Genomic DNA, 18,194 nt, shown 5'->3' on the forward strand with positions numbered 1-18,194 from the left:
TATTGTGTCAACCACAATAAAGCACAGCTATAAACCCTGAAAACTTCTATACTATGTAGGTTAGCATACATTTGCTATGATTGAACACTTTGTTTTCCAAAATATAGATTAATAAAAAAACCCCCACAAAAAATATCCACAAGACTGAACCTAAAACCAGACTTGAGATCAAAACATTGAGCCCCAAGGAACTTTTGATTCCCTAAACTAAGTTTTAATAGTCTAATAGTCAAACTTGCCAGCTGATCTGTATAAGCAGTAAAGTGTGATCCATGCAACTAAAATATTTAGTACACTAGGGAGGTGGAAGAACATATTACATAACTCTTTTCTCGGGAAAGACAGAACAGGCATTTGAGGGTTTATAACTGGTGAGTCTACTCCTGACAGGCACTGGCATTCTCTAACGACATACAGCTTTTGAAAGCCTAGATCAAAAAGAAACATAATTTCCCATACCTATAGTACAACAATTACTTCTTATTTTAGCCAAGCCTTATGAACAAACAAGAAAGTGCAAGACAGATATCTTAATAGAAAAACTCACACACCTGAAAGCAAAGAACACAACATTTACAAGTTCTCATTCATTTTTAATGCCAACTACATTCTGCACATACTGCTGTTTGACAGGCAGAATACACCAGGAAGCTGTGAGCAAGGATGAAAAGAGATACAGACAAGCCATGGAATATTGTAGAGAAAAAGGGAAAGGGAATATAGGAGAAATTACCCCAGAAAGAAGATATGGCTTGATGTTGATAAATTAAAATTCTTTGGTCACCCTTCCCCCCAGCTCCATCAAAAAAAATTCCCACCCTCTCTAAGTTCAGGACTCTAATGTCTGAAAAGTTAAATAGCTCCCAAATGAACTTCAACAATCCCTCATCCTAAAACCTTCTCTATTTTGGTTGAAAAATCTAAAACAAGTAGCCACCAGGTCTACCTCTAAATCTTAAACTGGACTGACACTGGATCCTTACAAGTTTTTGCTATCTAAGTTTTAGCTCCTCTAACAGGCAGCTGCAGAGGCACTAACCACCTGATTACAGAGAAATGCACTCTCACAAACCTTCCCTAAAACATTCATCCTCATTAAACACTGGATATCAGAATTCAATATAATTATTGAGCATAAGAACTTTTTCAAATATAGTCCAAATTAACTTTGTTCACACAAACTGCCTGCTTCAGTTTCTCCCTCATTTCCCAGTTTAACGTCCCACAGCTGTTTTGGTATCAAGCTACTCCTTTCACTCTATTTGCCAAAGTTCAATTGTCTCTTGGAAAATTTCAATAATCATGCCACCTGTAACTTTTACCATCACATTACTGAATCTTTCTCCATGCAATTCATCTATTCTATAGTTTATGAACTAAAAGGTGAGCTCTCCTGCCCCAGGACGCCCCACATGTTTTTACTGTTGAGTTCTGAATTCTTCTTCAAAGGCTTTACAGTTTTATGGGAAGGTCCTTGCCTGTTGCTTGTGAGCTTCTTCCCTGAAGAAGTTGAAAGAAACAGTTGCACTTGTGTAAACATATGCACAAAACCATAAATATTTTTATTTTAGCTCCTTATCAATGATTAAAGATTAGAAAAATCTGATTAACAACCTCTTTTAAATTCTAGGCTCACATGTAAAATTTATTCACTTTTTCTAGTAATGTTCCTTAGCATTCAGTAATGAGTTTATTTTTTTTCCTGCCATTCTCATTAGTGCTTTACAAGGTTGTGAATTTGAGTGAGGGAAATAGATCAAGAATGTAATTGGAGAAAAGCAAAAAGCAAAGAGATTCTTTAAGATGACCGCTGTACCCAACTATAACCATACCCAAATTGAACACAGCTAGCTACACAGCCACGAGAAGAATTACCATTACACCTTACTAGTGCTCAAAATGCAAAACCCAGGACAGAGTCAATCATTCAGCTTCTGGCAGAACTCTGGCTGAGTGCATCTCATTCAGCTCTGGCAGAACTGCCCTTCATACAACTTCAGTCCATGGATAGAATTACTAGAAATAAACCATGCTTTGTAAATTCAATTTTGAAATGAAGATGTGTTGGTACTATAGGGGAAGCCAGAATGACTAAGTTCAGGGTGACTTAGTGTGTACATGTAGAAGCATGCCTGCCTGAACAAAACTTCCCCTTCTGTTCTATACTTAACACTGTTTTGAAAGTCAAACTAGCAATCCAGCAGAGGAAAGCAAGCTCGGTGATTTGCAGTAAGTGAATTACTTACATTAACTCTGAAAGCTTGTACAGTGTTATCCAGGAGAAGAACGTTGCAGACCACCTCCGTATGCTGCCTGTCTCGTGCCAGCTCAGACGCTCGTACATTGTAGGTCCTGCCAGCAGGCAATCGGAAACGTGCGGTCATTACTGTCCACACAGGGTCTTCAGGCAAAACAGAAAGGAGATTTTAACAGATCAAAACAGTGCAAATGCAAGAACGTCACACTTCAAAGAAAGGTCAAAACACAAGCCTGTTGTTTAAAAGCTCCGTTACAGACAAAAGTAAAATGAGTAGTAAATTAATGGTATCCAGTAACGAAACTGTCTCTTACAAATTACAACACACTCTTATTCCATAATACTCAGTCCTTTACTTTCTGCCCATTGTCCACTCCCCCCCTATTTTAAGGTTGGTTTGTGGGTTTGGGGTTTTGTTTTGCTTGTAAAGATTCAGAACAGCATTTTCACTTCAAAAAGCACTGTACTTGCTGGTTATCACGGCTACCGGGCTCCCAATATTAGAGGCAATAAAGTAATTCATTTTAGTGCAAAATAGAGGAAAAAAATGCTTACACCAAAGTGTTTTACAGAAAAAGCATAAAGAAAACAGGAAACACCCAGTTGCAAAGCCTGTGCATTCACTGTATAATCAATAGACATGAGAACACTCAACAGTAACAGAAACATTAACATTGCAATTTTTTTTTTTAATTAGCATGAATAGGTAAATGTTTGTCAAACTACTCAATCCAGGTCAATTTGATTGGATTTACAGATTTAGTTTGGAAGCAGGAGCAGTTCTTATTCTTGAAATAAGGAACAGTGACCAACAAGCCCTGCTGTAAGTGCTGGTAAATAAAACCCCACGATCGAAATGCGACTTTCGCTTTTCACAACTAAGATTCTAATGATTATCATGCAACCCCAGGCCAGCAAAGCACTATGTGCACACCTGATGCTATCAGCCCTATCCAACAACACTAGGTACTCTAAGTACTTCACAGTATCAGGCCCTGTGATTCACTTAATTACACACACAGCAAACTATTTCTACATCCTTTGACAAGGGCGTAAGCAAAGAGAAAGTTTCATAACTTAAGTATATATTGAGATGGAAAATTAAAATGCCCTTTAAAGTAGTAAAAGAAAACATGTATTCTCAAAACGATACTAGATTACTGATTTTCCTTATTCTGTGATACATTACAAAGACTTCAAAACAATTCATGTTTGCTTCCCATTTGGGAATTTAGCAGAGGACAGCAAACATCCCAGCAGTGATTAGAGAGATTGCCTGGATCATAACAGATACCTATGCTCCCATATACACAAATGAATAGGGTAATAAGTAAAAGATTAATCCCATCCTAAACAGTTCATAGCTTAGCTACTTAGACCCTCATGAGAGACTGGAAGACCGAGATCCACACCACCTGTATCAAGAAAGGCTGGGACTTTGCAGTTTAACCTTCCTCTTACTACCTGCAGCCAACCTCCTGAGAGACTGCCACAAAAATCCATGAGGGATATTGCATTTATAGAGAGCACATCTTCAGCTCTTTCAGCATGACCACACTTCTCAGACATTACAAAAAGAAAAACATGTTTTATGATAGTCCATCCTAGCAAAATTTTTCACTATTTACTTAACCAACATTTTCAGACTGAAAATGCTTATTTCCTTACCAGAGAGCTTTTTTTTGGCTACTCAGTCACTCTGGCTTCAGAACTGCAATGCTGTATTTTTGCAGAATTACAGCAAGTTTATTTTTGTTTTGCTAAACCAACATGACACACTGAGAAGGAAAAAGATACCAGATAAACCCACCAGCTGCAAGCTAAACTCACAGCTTTATCTTAATGATAATGAAAAACTGCATCGCAAGCATTAAAACTCCAAAGTAAAGCCAAGCAAGAAAGTACATGTAACATCTCATGAAGAAGCTGCTTTCACTGTGCCTTCCACAAGTCTCAAAAATAAAAGGCAGAAGAAAACCTTTAACAGAGACAAATGGGTAACAGAACCTCCACACCAGTGACCTGTGCCAACAATGTAACAGTTTACAAACAGTATTTTATGTCACATGGACACAATCTAAAAGTCAATCACCTTACTACAGTGTGAGGATCAGCATCTTTACCAGTGCAGCTTTACAACCAGTTAACTATAGCCTAGACATTAGAGGAGTATTTGCCTGTGAGCTGAATCAACAGAGGTTTCAGAAAAGCATGCAACTTGATTAAAAACAGTTTATCCATGCCAGAGAAACAACCATTTGACAGGCACATTTTACAAGGATTTGCATAAGTGAGAAATCTACCAAGACACAGTGAGGGTTATCTCAGAGTCCTTTCCCACGGATACAACCAGTGCACAAAGTAGGGCTGTTCAGCTTCCAAGTAAACCCTGCAGTCCTCACAAAGCCATTTCGTACTGAGCTAGGAGGCTCTGAGTCAATAATCCACAATGTCATGGCAGAGGAAATAAAGAAAAAAAAAAAGAAAAGCAACCTTGCAAATGGATGGAAACCACCATGCTTTAAGGGAACAAAAAGACAAATCTCACTGCTCTCTCCCCTACTTGCTGATCAAGACTGAGGGTATTTTTTTTTTCCTCACTGCTGCCTTAAACTGGAGAGAAAATTTCTGCGTTTGAAACAGACCAACAAATTTGTAAGAGTAAGCAATATCTGCCCTCAGTGATCCTCAAAAATCCTTTAATACCGAGCAGCCATTCACCTTGTCCTTGGACAGACCCAACCTGCAGACTCAGCAAGGTTGTCCTTGTAACACAGATGATCTTCAACCAACAAATATACTGAATAGTTGCAGACAACGATTCTGTCTCTCTCTCAATGCACAGAAATGAAGTGGCTACAGTCAAGAAAGCAGGCACTGTATTTTCAGTTCGCTAAGGAAAGAAGAGCGGTTATATTGTGTCACAACAGTTCATCTATCTCTCAGACCTGAAGGGCAATGCCTTCTCACTCTCTTTAAAGAAAGAGGAAATGAATAGGAGATGCATATAAAGATATTTCTCACATATTGTTGTTGGAGTTTAGCATCTTCCTGGTACAGAGCTCATATTCACACCATAGTAGACATCATTCATTCACTCATGTTTTCTTCATGACCTTAGGAAAGTTTTTAACTTTCAGGTTAAGCAACAAAGCATTATATTCCATGTCTCCCATACAATACATAGCAGCCTGAATAGCCATCTCGTGTTTAACACGTTTCTTCCATTAAACCAAAAAGCTTTGCAACTACAGAAGCCTTTTTTACAACTAAGTATAACTGAAATCGTGAAATACTTCTATAAAATGGAAATATAACAGCCACGAAAGTAACAGAAAGGAAGGTGACAAAAGACAGGCTATTTTTTGCAAACCACAGTTACTCTTTCCCCATATGTCAGCAAAGAAACTATGGAAGTATGTAGTGATTATGTTAAATGCTTTCACCATCACACACGCTCTCAAAAATAATCCTCCCCCTAAGACCTGCCAGGGTTATTATATGTAACTGCTTTGTGGCCAACCGTGTACGCAACCCATATTTACACCTCTATCAGCATGCATACATATAAAAAGGACACAGTTAAGCACAGACAGACCCTGCAATTACTGGTCTTACTGTGACATATTTGTTTCACAATATAATTGGCCCTGAACTGTATCCATATCATCTTTTCTGCTCTTTTTTTCCCCAGAAATAACATGCACCAAGAATACACTATCTTTTCTCCTGACCAGGCATTGTCATTCTTGCTATACATTTTGAAAACATATTAGCTGAACAGTAAGATGGCTGGCTTATGAGGTTATAAATCATAATGACCTGATTTCCCCATCAAATACTAATTTATAAAATGACAAAAGTGATGAAAGTTCAGCTACATTTGTTGCAACTTTTTGAAACAAAAATGTAACTAAAATTAGTACGGAACAAATAAAGGACTGACTTCAAGCTCCATAGTAAAACCTGCTGGACCAAAAGAAAGGAATAAAGACAAAAGGTGCTAATCAAGAAAAAAAAAGTATTTGAGAAAACTGGTTTAAACAGCAGCTTAACTTAAGCAAGGCGCAACCATGAGTAAGGTGCATGTCGTGGACAGTGCCACAACCACTAACACTAAAATCTTTCTATATATGCAATTGGATTCTTTAAACTAGATTTAAATTGTATTAATCTTTGCATATGAAGGTTGCTGCTTATAATTTTTCAGTGTCTTGTCTAAGCAGCCATTATTTAGACACTTGAATTAGTAACCTAGAGCACATGCTGCTACAGCAACTGGAGAAGGACAGAACTTGTGCAATGAAACTCTGCTTACCTCTCAGGTCTGTGGAGGGAGTAAATTGTACATTTCCTGCCTGAGCTCAGGTTTCAAGTGATGAAGCAATCCTAGGGAGTGTTCCCTATCAAAGGGCAGAACATTCCTGCGATACTGGCTTGGTTAGGGCATGGAAGAGCATAGAGAAGCTTCACAAGCTAACTTTCTGCATCCTCTACTTTTATGGCAAAGTATACAGAAAAATGACAACATGTCTGGGCTTACAATAAACTAACCATTTTTAAGCAGCTTAATAAATAAGCAGATAGTTAAGAAGGTAATTAACTGAGATTTAATTTATCCAAGAGTGCAACCGATTCACTGACTTGAAATAAAGAGTTCTTTAAAAGAGAGATCGCATCATGTACTATGCACAAAGACAATCACCTTGGGACAGTGCAGTATGAACATGGGCATGCAAAGACACGAGAAGCTTCTTTTTCCATGGCTAAGCTAAAGCAGCTAAGAAGCAGAGGCACTGCCAGACTTCCATTTATTTAGAAGCCGGTATTTTAGCAACCCAGAAGGGATTTATTTCCACTGTAGCCCACCTGCTGATTTGGGTCCAACACAGTGCTACAAAAGGTGGAAAAGTAGGCCAGACAAGAAACTCATATCTTTATAACATGATGTAGCTTGAATAGGCTGCAAACCCATGGTTACTGAAATTATACAGACAATCCGATTAGGAGAAGAAGAAATTAGTAAAAGCACAAAGAAAAATTTTAAGGTTTTAACAGAGTAATACGTCTTCTCGCATGTCAAGCAAACACCCAGTTGTATCTAGAACCCACCTTCATATACATTTACTGAAAACATGTGAGTGAAGCTGTATTAAATGTTTTAACCAAAACCAGAATAAGAAAGCAAAACACATCCGCTGAGTGTGCACTACTTTGAGGGAAGTCCACATTAGTCCAACAAATAAACGTTAAAATGTTTTCCCTTTCAAAAATAAGCAATTCTGACCTAGCACACAGCTTCAGGACATTCCTTATAAATAAAATCAAGAGTTGAAATGCGTTTTCAATTCAGATTAATTGACCCACGTACTACAATCCTGAACTCCTTCCAACAATTCATACTTCATTCATTTCTTCCTGCTTTCTGCTAACCAAACAATGGAATTCTTGACAGCTGACATGTAAACTTTGGGTCATTTCACTTTGTGGTCACCAGGTGCAAAGGTTCAAGCTGGGCTTCTAGCCAGTTGACAGCATCATTAATGATTCTGTGCTCAACCAAAATCTTCTATTTCTTTTGTAGGTTTATTAAATGTTTAGATCAATAAAAATCATTCTGCTTAAGGAAAAATAATATGCTCCTGGAAAGCTATCATATAACAACTTACTAAACTCTTCCCAAAACTTCTGCTGAAACGACGGGTTTCGCATTTTTCCTGCTGATGTTCTGGGAGCTGCAGCAATTGCACAAGGAAAGGACCAGCACAATTCCTTCAGGGCAACTGCATTCCAAAAGAGCTCTCCAAAAGAAAGCACCGGATACAAAGAGATGTTGACACTGAAAGGTTGGAAAGTCCTTTCCAAAACCCCAGTGACTTTCCTTCATTGGGAGGTAACCAGCTTGTCCTCTCATTAGCTCAGGTATCTGCATGGGACTGGCAGCTCTAGAGCTCCAAGCTTACCCTCCTCCTCACTCAGGGCTTCCCTCCCTTTGGCCTGGCCGCAAGCAGCCTCCTCACTTCACAGGCAAAACTGGTACACAAAACTTACCTCATCTTAAGCTGCTTTTATACATTCCCTCAAGACTTTTGTTATCTATGGGCACTGTGAACTGCTTGATTAAATCCCTCACAGATGCAAGAAGTACAGAGCAGCAAAAGGATCTCCTATTTCCAAATATTTCACTCCTGAGAGCAATAAAGAGTACCACACTCACGTGGCCCCAAAATGTCCAGGACCTCACTTGAATTTCAATCAATGTGCTACTCTTACATCCTCACTTCTGAACCACATAAAGAGCCAAATCTAACACAAAAAGCATTCGTGTTTAAGGTACACCTGACAGTTTCTACAAATTTTGGGCCTGAAGTTCAACAGCTGAGAGGAGTTGAATTCAGTCTCTCTCCTCCACTATCAGCTTCCTCTATACACAAGCTGGTAAGAGAGAATTCAGATAATTTTCTAAAATTATTAATTCTTCTCATTTTATGAACACAAGGATTTCATGGGGTTGGCTGTGGATTTCAGTATAGGCTTACCATCTGAACCCATAACTACTCTAAGTTTAACTATGACTTGAAGACTTCTTTTTAAATGAAGACCTCGTTTGATAATGCTTTTTATCTACAGCTTTGGATAGTGCTTTCAAATTTGAAAAATTGCGTGATACTAACCAAGATTTTAATTTTAATAATCACATAATTATTAATAAAAATAATCATCACATAATTACAAATTATTAAAGACAAAACACCTTGTTCTGTTACTTGTAGAATTTACTTCTTTCCAATGTAAAAATAATGAGTAGTCAGTCACTGTACACTGCATAGTGACCAATCTGTTAGAGAAAGCTGGAGGATCTGTAACAGAACACAGAAAATTAGTTTGGTAGTACTATAGTGATCAACTATTTAATCTGAAAATAAACTATTTTAATGATTTGACAATTTCTTCCCTTGCTTCTGCTTTCCCCTCAGAAAAAGAGCAGTGCGAACAGAAAAGCCTATTATAAATTACATGTCTATCTAATTAAATGTCAATACTCATTATGTTTGAGCTGTATGCACGATGCTTAAAAAAATGCTCTCATTCAGCTGCTCCCTGTCTCTGCTCTGGGTCTGAAGTAGGGCAGTGAAAGAAGTCTGCTATCTGCTTTTCTTCACTCCTATACGTAACATTTCAGGAAACACAAAGACAGCAAGATAAAATTCATTAGTCCGATTGTAATAATTACTGGAACAGTTTAGAAGTAATACTAATTTTAAAAAGTAGTTTTTGGAAACCATGCCATCAATAATGCCAATTATTTTGAACCTAAAGCCTTCATATCCTCTCTTCCTATGGCCCAGTCATTTTTCATTTGAAGAAACTAACTCCTCCATCTTCACTATCCAGGACGCTGGATTAGTTGCAGACTGAGTAGATAGCAAAAAAAGAAAAAAAAAAAAAGGAAAAAAGAAAAATAAAAGAGACTTATAGATCTAGATTCCAAACAGCTGAATATGGTTCATTTTAAGCCCGTTTTTAGGTTTCAAATATATTCTTAACGAATACCTGTCCATACCGCATTACAACCAGCTGCCTGATACATGCACTAATTTCCATAGCATATCTTTTCCTAGCATATCTTATCTCTTTCTGACAGTCTTTTACCAGTTTTCTTGATAGCAAACTGAGCTTCAGAGAGGCTGGGGAAATACACCTGACACACTAGAAATCTGTAGTTAAGAAACACTGAGAATTAACATAGTTACTACAGTTAACTAATGACATAGTTAACTACATATATTTTTTTCCCCCATCCTATCCTCCTTCAGCAAGTTCAACCCATTTCCCTTTTCACTGCAACAGCCTTGTTCCAGGTCAGAGTGCGAATGAATGCAAACCAGAAAACCTCCTTCCAGCCAGCTCCTGCCAGCTGAAGGCCAAGTACTCACTGCCCTGATAACAACGAAGAGACAGAACTTCTGCTTTACTGCCAAACAATGCAAGAAAACTATCCAGAGTCCATATGCCTTTAGGAAAAGGCTTTACATTGAGTACCTATGATTATTCACAAGAAAAACAAACCCATCTGTCCTACAGGTGACACACTGAAGCCACAGACAGACTTGAAACATCCTATGAATCTGTGCAGGCATACTGTTTCTGACCCAGAGACCTTTTTTCTGCAAGTGATGCCCAGAGCTAAGGAAAATTTTATAAAACAAATCACACACATGCTTGAACAAACTGTGTGAGGTTTATGTGAAGTTTCAGAGATTGTTTTAAGCATCAGTCGAGAAAGTTTCTATGTGATAGCAATACAGCCATACACACCTTCACAAACCACCACACCACACCTATCCCTCCATTAAGCAATAAATAATAATTGATCTTCAGGAGTCACCTAGATCATAGTGCAACTGCCTTACAGAATGGTTTAGGAAGGGCACACTGATGTGAAGAAACAGAGAGCAGGCAGCCAAAGCTAGAGATGGCTTTAAGTAAAGCTACTGGTAGAATTTAAAGCCATTAATATGAAAACAAGTTAATGACAATCACCAGCTACAGTAGTGGCCAACACAGGAGCCAGGAAAAGATTCACAGAGGGGAGAGCCCCTGGGTGCACAACTGTGGTCACTGCACTGCCATATGAACACTTCAGCCAGTGCAATAAACAGCAAAAAAAGGTGTTCACCAAGTTCACAGCAGCCCACACTCCTGAAATAAGCAACTGGGGATTGAAAATGACAAAGGGAAAAAAATTAAATCAACTATTTAGAGAAATAGAATAAAACGCAGACCACATGTTTTGGAAGGGCAGATAGCTCAAGGAGTCAGAAAAGGAATAAAGGTACCAGGAAAAAGAACTAGGAAAAGGAGTATTGTTTGAATTTCACAAAATGGTGACTTTAACTATCCTTCTATTCAAAAATATATACAAAGAAATACATAAATGCATTGGGAGGACATAAAACTATTTTGTTTCCTAGTACACAGCTGTCAGCATGGAGGTGTTTGTCATGTGAAAGGTTACTAGAAATAAATAGAAAGTTTTCCAAGTGAGCTCCACCTCCAATATTTTAAACTTGGTATATCTATAACTTGCCCTTGTTTGAAAATAGCCTTGAAAATGGCAATCTGTGACCCTCACACAGATGATTACTACATCTAAGTCTTCCCATTCCTGAAGCTGTAGTTCTTATTCTTGGTTTCATGACTCAATGCTATAATAAGATGTAATAAATGGAGACTATAATGAAACATTACTAAAATATCTTCTTGATAGAAACTTCTCAAAATAAACTCACAGTAATTTTTTAAAATGAGTTCTTAAACTAGGTTAAATAGATTTAAATAGATTTTCCATCAAAAGGAAATTCTGGCTCCCATACAACTTCTAAGGTTAGGAAGCTTAAATATTTAGTCACCAAACGAAAAAAGGGTTGAAATCAGTGGGGGTTCAGACAAACTAAACCCAGAAGTGCCAGGTGATAACAAGTTAGTATTTTATATATATACTGGAAGGCGGGGAAAAAAAAAAAAAAAAAAACACATCTCTCCCCAAAATTTCTTCCTACTGCTTTCCTCAAAAGAATCAAGGAGTGAATCAATTTGACTCCATAAAGGATTTCTTTACCTGTTTATAAAAGAGTTCACAGTACTCTATAGAACAGTAGAAACCAAAAGCTCTTCAGTATCCAAAAGGAGACCAGTAATCTTTGAGCCTTTAATGACAATGTACAACTGCCTGTAGCTATAATAACCTAGTACATTCCTCTCAGGACACTAATTAACAATCTGACTACATGTGCTGAATCAAAGAAACGTGGCAAGTGAGAATTAGGTTTTGATTTCAGATTTTCCATGTACAGATAGGAACACTTTTTAAAAACAATTTATTTCTCTTTTTGGGTTCTTTAAATTATATATAAACAACTGCTGGTCTTCAACAGTTGTGTATAACTAGGCAGATAAAACAGGGGTAAAACACCAGATGCCGGAAAGTTACATGTTCTATCTTGGTGTGACTATACATGAAGGTAAGTTCCACATCCCATATGCTATACAAGCTCCAACCACCGTTATTTGAAGACAACAGATAAGATACCAATTGAGAAAAATCTGTGGGCTAGCTATTAACCACTCAAGCACCCATGAATCGATACTGCTACACGCAGCAGGATCTCCAAGTCCAGAGTATCTAGTTGAATTGGCAGCTTTAGTTCCAGCCATGGCATCTGTGTTATGAAGCCTTTGAAGCTGAAGGCAAGTCTGAATTGAAAACAAACCGGCAAAATTTGGAAAAAGCTTTTATTCTACTCATAGCCAGCTTCAAGTTGAATTTTGGCTTGCACTAAAAGTAAGTATTAGACAGAGGGAGGAAAGTTGTCTGTGTATATTCTGCTCACAGTTGCTAAACCTAAGCCAAATTATCTTCACTAGACTTAAACACAGCAGATGCTGATTCTAAGGCTCAATATAACCAATTGGACACTTTCTATCAAAATTAGTTTTTAATCAGAAATGCCACTTCCACAAAACAGAAATTTCCATATGGAAAATTTCAGTTTTGCCAAAACCCACCAATTTTCTGCTGGAAACATTAAAATAATGCCTGCCTGGCTACCTGCCTGGAAAATGCTTCTCCATTCCACTTCTTCCTCCAACAGAAAACAAACCAAAGGAAGTCTTCTAGCAGAGAAGTGACCTCACTCCATCCGTGGCCCCTGGCTCTTAGCCACCCAGCCTCACACTCTCTTCACAAGCACCCAGATACTCAGCCTCTCCCCAGCTTTTTGACCCTGGGCTTTGAGTGCAGAGCAGTCCACCTCTTTGGTTGTTCTTGGGATGTGCACTAGAGAGACAGCATAAATTATGTCTGGACACTGGAACAGAAAGCTCTCCACACAGGGCAAGAACAGCTTTGCTGATGGATCTGTGCAGTATCAAAAGAAATATCCTTTTTGTACCATCCCAAATTTTAAGTTCCCCCTTTATTTCTTTATTTATTAAGAGCTCTCACGTTTTAACAATCTCAGCATGGTTTAGGTGAGTATTTTTCTGATTCACCTCTGCCTCCTCTCAATGATTTTCTTTGTAGGAAACAATTTTCATTTTCAAGCCAACCTGACTAAAGCTCAAAATTATTTGAGTGAGTCTGGCAATGAATACATCACCCAAGTTCAAATGATTAAGTAGTTATGTCTGATAATCATTCACCTGCATTGAAATTTTAAAAAATAAATAAATCTGGTTTATGGGATTAGTTTCTTTAGGAAATTGTCTTGAAGAAGTCTAAGCTCCCCAGATTTGTAAACTGTACAAAGCTACTTTGTAAAAAGAAAATTTTCAAATATCTTGATCAGAAAACAGGACAACTTTATATGTACTTCTTACAAAGTAGAAGTCAAAGTCAAACCAAGTTTTCTAAAACTGTGGCATACTGACCTCAGCAGTGACATCCTGTCAGTGGTTGACATGATTAAACATTAAGGCCAGACTGCAGGCATCTTCACACATTCTGAGTTTTGTAAACTTAAACTACAATCAATTTTGTACGTAAATGATTAAGAGAAAAAATTACGTTCATGCATATTTCTAAGAGTTATCTAAAAATGCTTTTATTTTTGGGATGTATTTCCTTCTTTTGAAGTTAAATTTACAAGCTCACAGAAGCATCTGAAAAAAAAAGTATTAGAAGAAACCATAATGCAAGAGGACAGACAAGATCCAAACTTATGTAAGTTTATCGTTCTTATCAAGGTTCATAGTAAAATTTTGAAAAATATTTTGCACAAAACCTAGAAAGGAGTAATTTTTGAAGCACTGCAGCACCAAAAGGAAATCACACCATGTTATCTCAGCCCACCCAGTTAAATCTCAGATACTTAATTAGAAGTTAAATTCCATTTACGAACATACAAGTTAATTGTTTTCCAAGTGCAGTGCATACATTTTTCTATATAAAAACATTTAGTGTCACTGCATTTAATAAAACATCCAACTGAGAAAAATCATGTGGACATTTCACTTGGAGCTGAAAACATGTAAAATCAGCTGCCATTCAAAATCTGCAAAAAACTGTCAATACTATTCGTTCAAGCTGAATTCATTCAATTATTCTATTATTTACTGAATTTATTTTTAGGAGGAAACCATTTCTACAATGTCATCTAAAGCATTCATGTTCAGGAATACAAAAGAGGTTTTAATGCTTCTTTGTCCTATTGGCTCAGATCAGTATGAAGTTTCATGTCCATTGAAAAAGCAGACACATAGCCACATTACAAGCCAGTTAACCAACGAAAAATGAAGCAATAAAAGAAACCTCGCACCTCCAGCTGGAAGAAAACATTGCCAAAAAGGGCAAATGATCACACTCATATAGAGTGAGCATGTGCTGAAGTTAAAAAGCAACAGGTTATTAAAAGAAGAAAGTACTTAATGTCACAGTACTATCTATCACACAGCTATTTATGGTTTCACATGTATTCATCGCTTTTAAGCAAGAATGAAACCCTGAATGCAGTTTAATCACCTCCGTATCACAGGGTTTTCAATTTCATTTACTTGCTTCTCTGCTGCTTCCGAGAAGTCGTTCTGCCCAAATCCATTTCCTGATAGGAAACCAGCATATACCTCCTGCCACAAACCAACACGGGCAGAGCACAGCGCCCCTGACCACACCTTGAAAGTAATCCAATTACAGAATCACAAGGAGAGAAGAGACCTCTGAAGATCATCAAGTCCAACCATTCCCATCCTATCCTAAACCATATCCCTAAGTACCTCATCAACCCTTTTTTTGAACACATCCAGGGAAGGTGACTCATCCACCTCCCTGGGCAGCCTGTTCCAGGCCCTGACAACTCTTTCAGTAAAAAATTTTCTTCTAATATCCAATCTGAACCTGCCCTGGCACAGCTTCATGCCATTTCCCCTTGTCCTATCTCCTGTCACCTGGATGAAGAGACCATCGCCCACCTCTCTACAACCTCCCTTCAGACAGTTGTAGGTGGTGATAAGGTCTCCCCTCAGCCTCCTCTTCTCCAGGCTAAACATCCTCAGCTCCCTCAGCTGCTCCTCATATGATTTGCCCTCCAGTCCCTTCACCAGCCTGGTTGCCCTTCTCTGCACTTGCTCAAGGACCTCAATGTCCTTCTTATGGTGGGGAGCCCAGAACTGCACACAGTACTCTAGGTGTGGCCTCACCAATGCCAAGTACAGGGGCACAATTACCTCCCTAGACCTACTGGCCACACTGTTTTTGATACAAGCCAGGATGCCATTGGCCTTCTTGGCTGCCCAGGCACACTGCTGGCTCATATTCATATTCAATTACCTCTTACTCTTCTCTGTAATACAAACAGAGATCTCAAAGTACCCTGTTAAATTATTTTTCTGCCATTAAAACTATAAGATGATTCAAATCCTCACCCTCAGCCCCTTCACTATGTTGCAAGCCGGAAGCACAGTTAACCTGTCCCAGCAGAGAGGTTAGAGCCAAGTTAGGGATGGATTTTTTTTTTCCACTACCAGAACTATAAATGCCAACCTGATTGTAGCCACAGCTCAATACAGAAATGCCTAAGTCATCATAGCAAGCCTCTGACTTAAAGTATGAAAGATCAGGTCTTCCAAGGTTTAAATCAAAGAAAACCAAGCTTAGTGAGGCTTGTATCTGCTCACTAAACTTTTGAGTAAATGAATCACAAATCAAATTTTCCACTGCACTGCCCGTAACTGACATCTACTTATTCCTAAGTAAATAAGCTAGCTGTAAAAGTTACTCTCAAAAGAAGTCTTGAGTGATTAATTTAGTTTTATATGCTATGGTGAAGTTCACACTACTTGTACAATAGAACCTATTTTTAAACGTTATTTCACTGCTCAAATGCACACAGGAGAGGCTGTAACATCCTAGCCTTTAACAATCTTTCCCCACTATATTAAAAATAAGGATATAGCATTATTTTCCTCTTTGAAGTCAAATGACTGAAGCAGCACATTGATTTAAGAGCCTTTTATTCAACCTAATCCACCTTCCAACATACAGACACTTTAAAAATGCTTAGAAAAAAAAAAGTTAAAAGATACTATTGTAATGGAACAAGCCCAGTTACAATCCCCAGGCTGTTAGAAACCAGAAGTCTGCAAGGCTGTTCCACCTTTACTGCAGTCATCTCTCTCTGCCCCTCCATGCAAGCACTGAACTCCCAAGCCCTACCTCTGCTGAGCCAGGGATCACACCAGGCATCGGGTCTGAATGACAGATTTTAACCAATTCCCTCAGTGCTTGTAGTTCTCCTTTGATTCTACTGAAAAAGTACTTTAATAAGGAATGATTATGCTGAATGTCTATCTGTTTCACATTCATAACAAGCATTTTGAAGCATGTGCTAGTCTACAAAAACCTGACAGCAGAGACCTAACTCAAGGCTTAGTGAGCTCGTTCCCAGTAAGCTGGCATGCTACAAATGCCAAAAAAGGATTTCACAGTCAAAATAAAAAGGTAATGTAAATCTTCAAGAAAAAACAAACTTATCCACAATATCATGACTTCCAAAAGCATAAGGAGCACACATTTTAAGCAGCTGATCTGCAATGATGGCCTAAGAAACAGACAGAGTATGAAACTCACCACGCTGCTATATTCATTATTTCTGTGTAAGGGGTAAAATTCTGTCTCCAAAGTTCTCACAAGTGTCGCAGTAAGACAACAAGTCCATGTACATTTCTGATAGTAGACCTTTAATATTTGGAAATTCAGTACAAGCTAGTATGTAGACAGCTGACATTTAGCCAAAACCCCTATTCAAAGACAGGGCAATAACTCTTCACAGTCAAAACTAAGCATGGAAATCATGATGTAGTTCTTAAATCTAGGAAGTAACTACTTCTTCAGGTGGAACTGCAGTCCATGCCAAACACACTGAAAAACTTAAGAAGGCATGTTTCTGCCTAGCATTTCAGTTTCCAAAGACAAGTGTGTACTAACTGACCCACACTTCCAGTGTGCACTGGTATGTGGAGATGAGAATTTCTAACAGAGAAACCCTGAAATTCCTCCAAGCCTGTTGGAGCCAAAAAGATTCAACTCTTCTGACAGAAGTGATAAATTTAAGTGTCCCTAACAAGAAAAAGATTTGCAGAATGTACCCAAGTTTCCCAGCTTCTTGTCCTTTGGTAAAGCTGAGAATAAAAATTTTTGCTGTTTTCTATAAAAGCAGTGGAAGGGAAGCTGCCAGCAAGTAAAATCATCGCTTCCTTAAATACCTTTCCTTTGAGGCCATCACTGAACGCTTTTTTTTCTGCTCAAATGCCAAGCAGTCAACATTTCGGGACAGATTCATTTCCCTTTTCTAAAAGGGAACAGAAGCTACTGTGGAAAAAAAAACAACTCTCAAAATACAGAGCACAAACAAGTATCTGTGCAGTGTCTCCCTCCGAATTAATACCATGTGCTGGCTGTTGATAGTAGAAGGAACATCCAAAACTCAACCTGGTGTCAGCCATCCTAAAATCACAGGCAGCCCTTAGAAAAAAGTTTGCCATTGGATCAGGTGTTAGTAGTGTCCACTGGTGTTAACTTGCACAAGTGATAAATCCTAAATGCACTATCAATTCAGTAAACAAAACTCAAAAATAATGGATGAGGCAGCTTTTATGAAGAGCCAGGCTTAGTGTCCCAAAAGCTGTAAGAGGGCTTACTCTAGGCATTTATGTTTGATTTAAGGAAAAACACAGGTCTAAAATTCACCTCTACAATTCTTGCTTATATTTAAAGTTTATGAAGTCACAATAAAAGGCTGCAGCTCCTACAGTCAAAAGTATTAGCACAGACTCACAGAGAAATTAAAACAAGTTGCAATAACGTATATTCAAGTTACCTTTATGAATACCATTATGGACAACAAAAATTCCTATCAAGTTGGTAATATAAACAAGAAAG

At 38.1% G+C, this 18,194-nt stretch overlaps 1 protein-coding gene across 1 annotated transcript in view; it reads right to left on the reverse strand.

Annotated features, from left to right (window-relative positions):
• Positions 1 to 18,194, reverse strand: part of PTPN4 (protein tyrosine phosphatase non-receptor type 4) — a 106,788-nt gene that overhangs the window by 62,580 nt on the left and 26,014 nt on the right. The window contains exon 2 of the mRNA XM_084265578.1: positions 2,247 to 2,401. Within this exon, the coding sequence (XP_084121704.1) occupies positions 2,247 to 2,384 (138 nt within the window). The 5' untranslated portion in view covers positions 2,385 to 2,401. The remainder of the gene's footprint in view (positions 1 to 2,246; positions 2,402 to 18,194) is intronic.

Source organism: Gallinula chloropus (genome assembly GCF_964237585.1).
Source record: "Gallinula chloropus genome assembly, chromosome: 5".
Lineage (NCBI taxonomy): Eukaryota > Metazoa > Chordata > Aves > Gruiformes > Rallidae > Gallinula > Gallinula chloropus.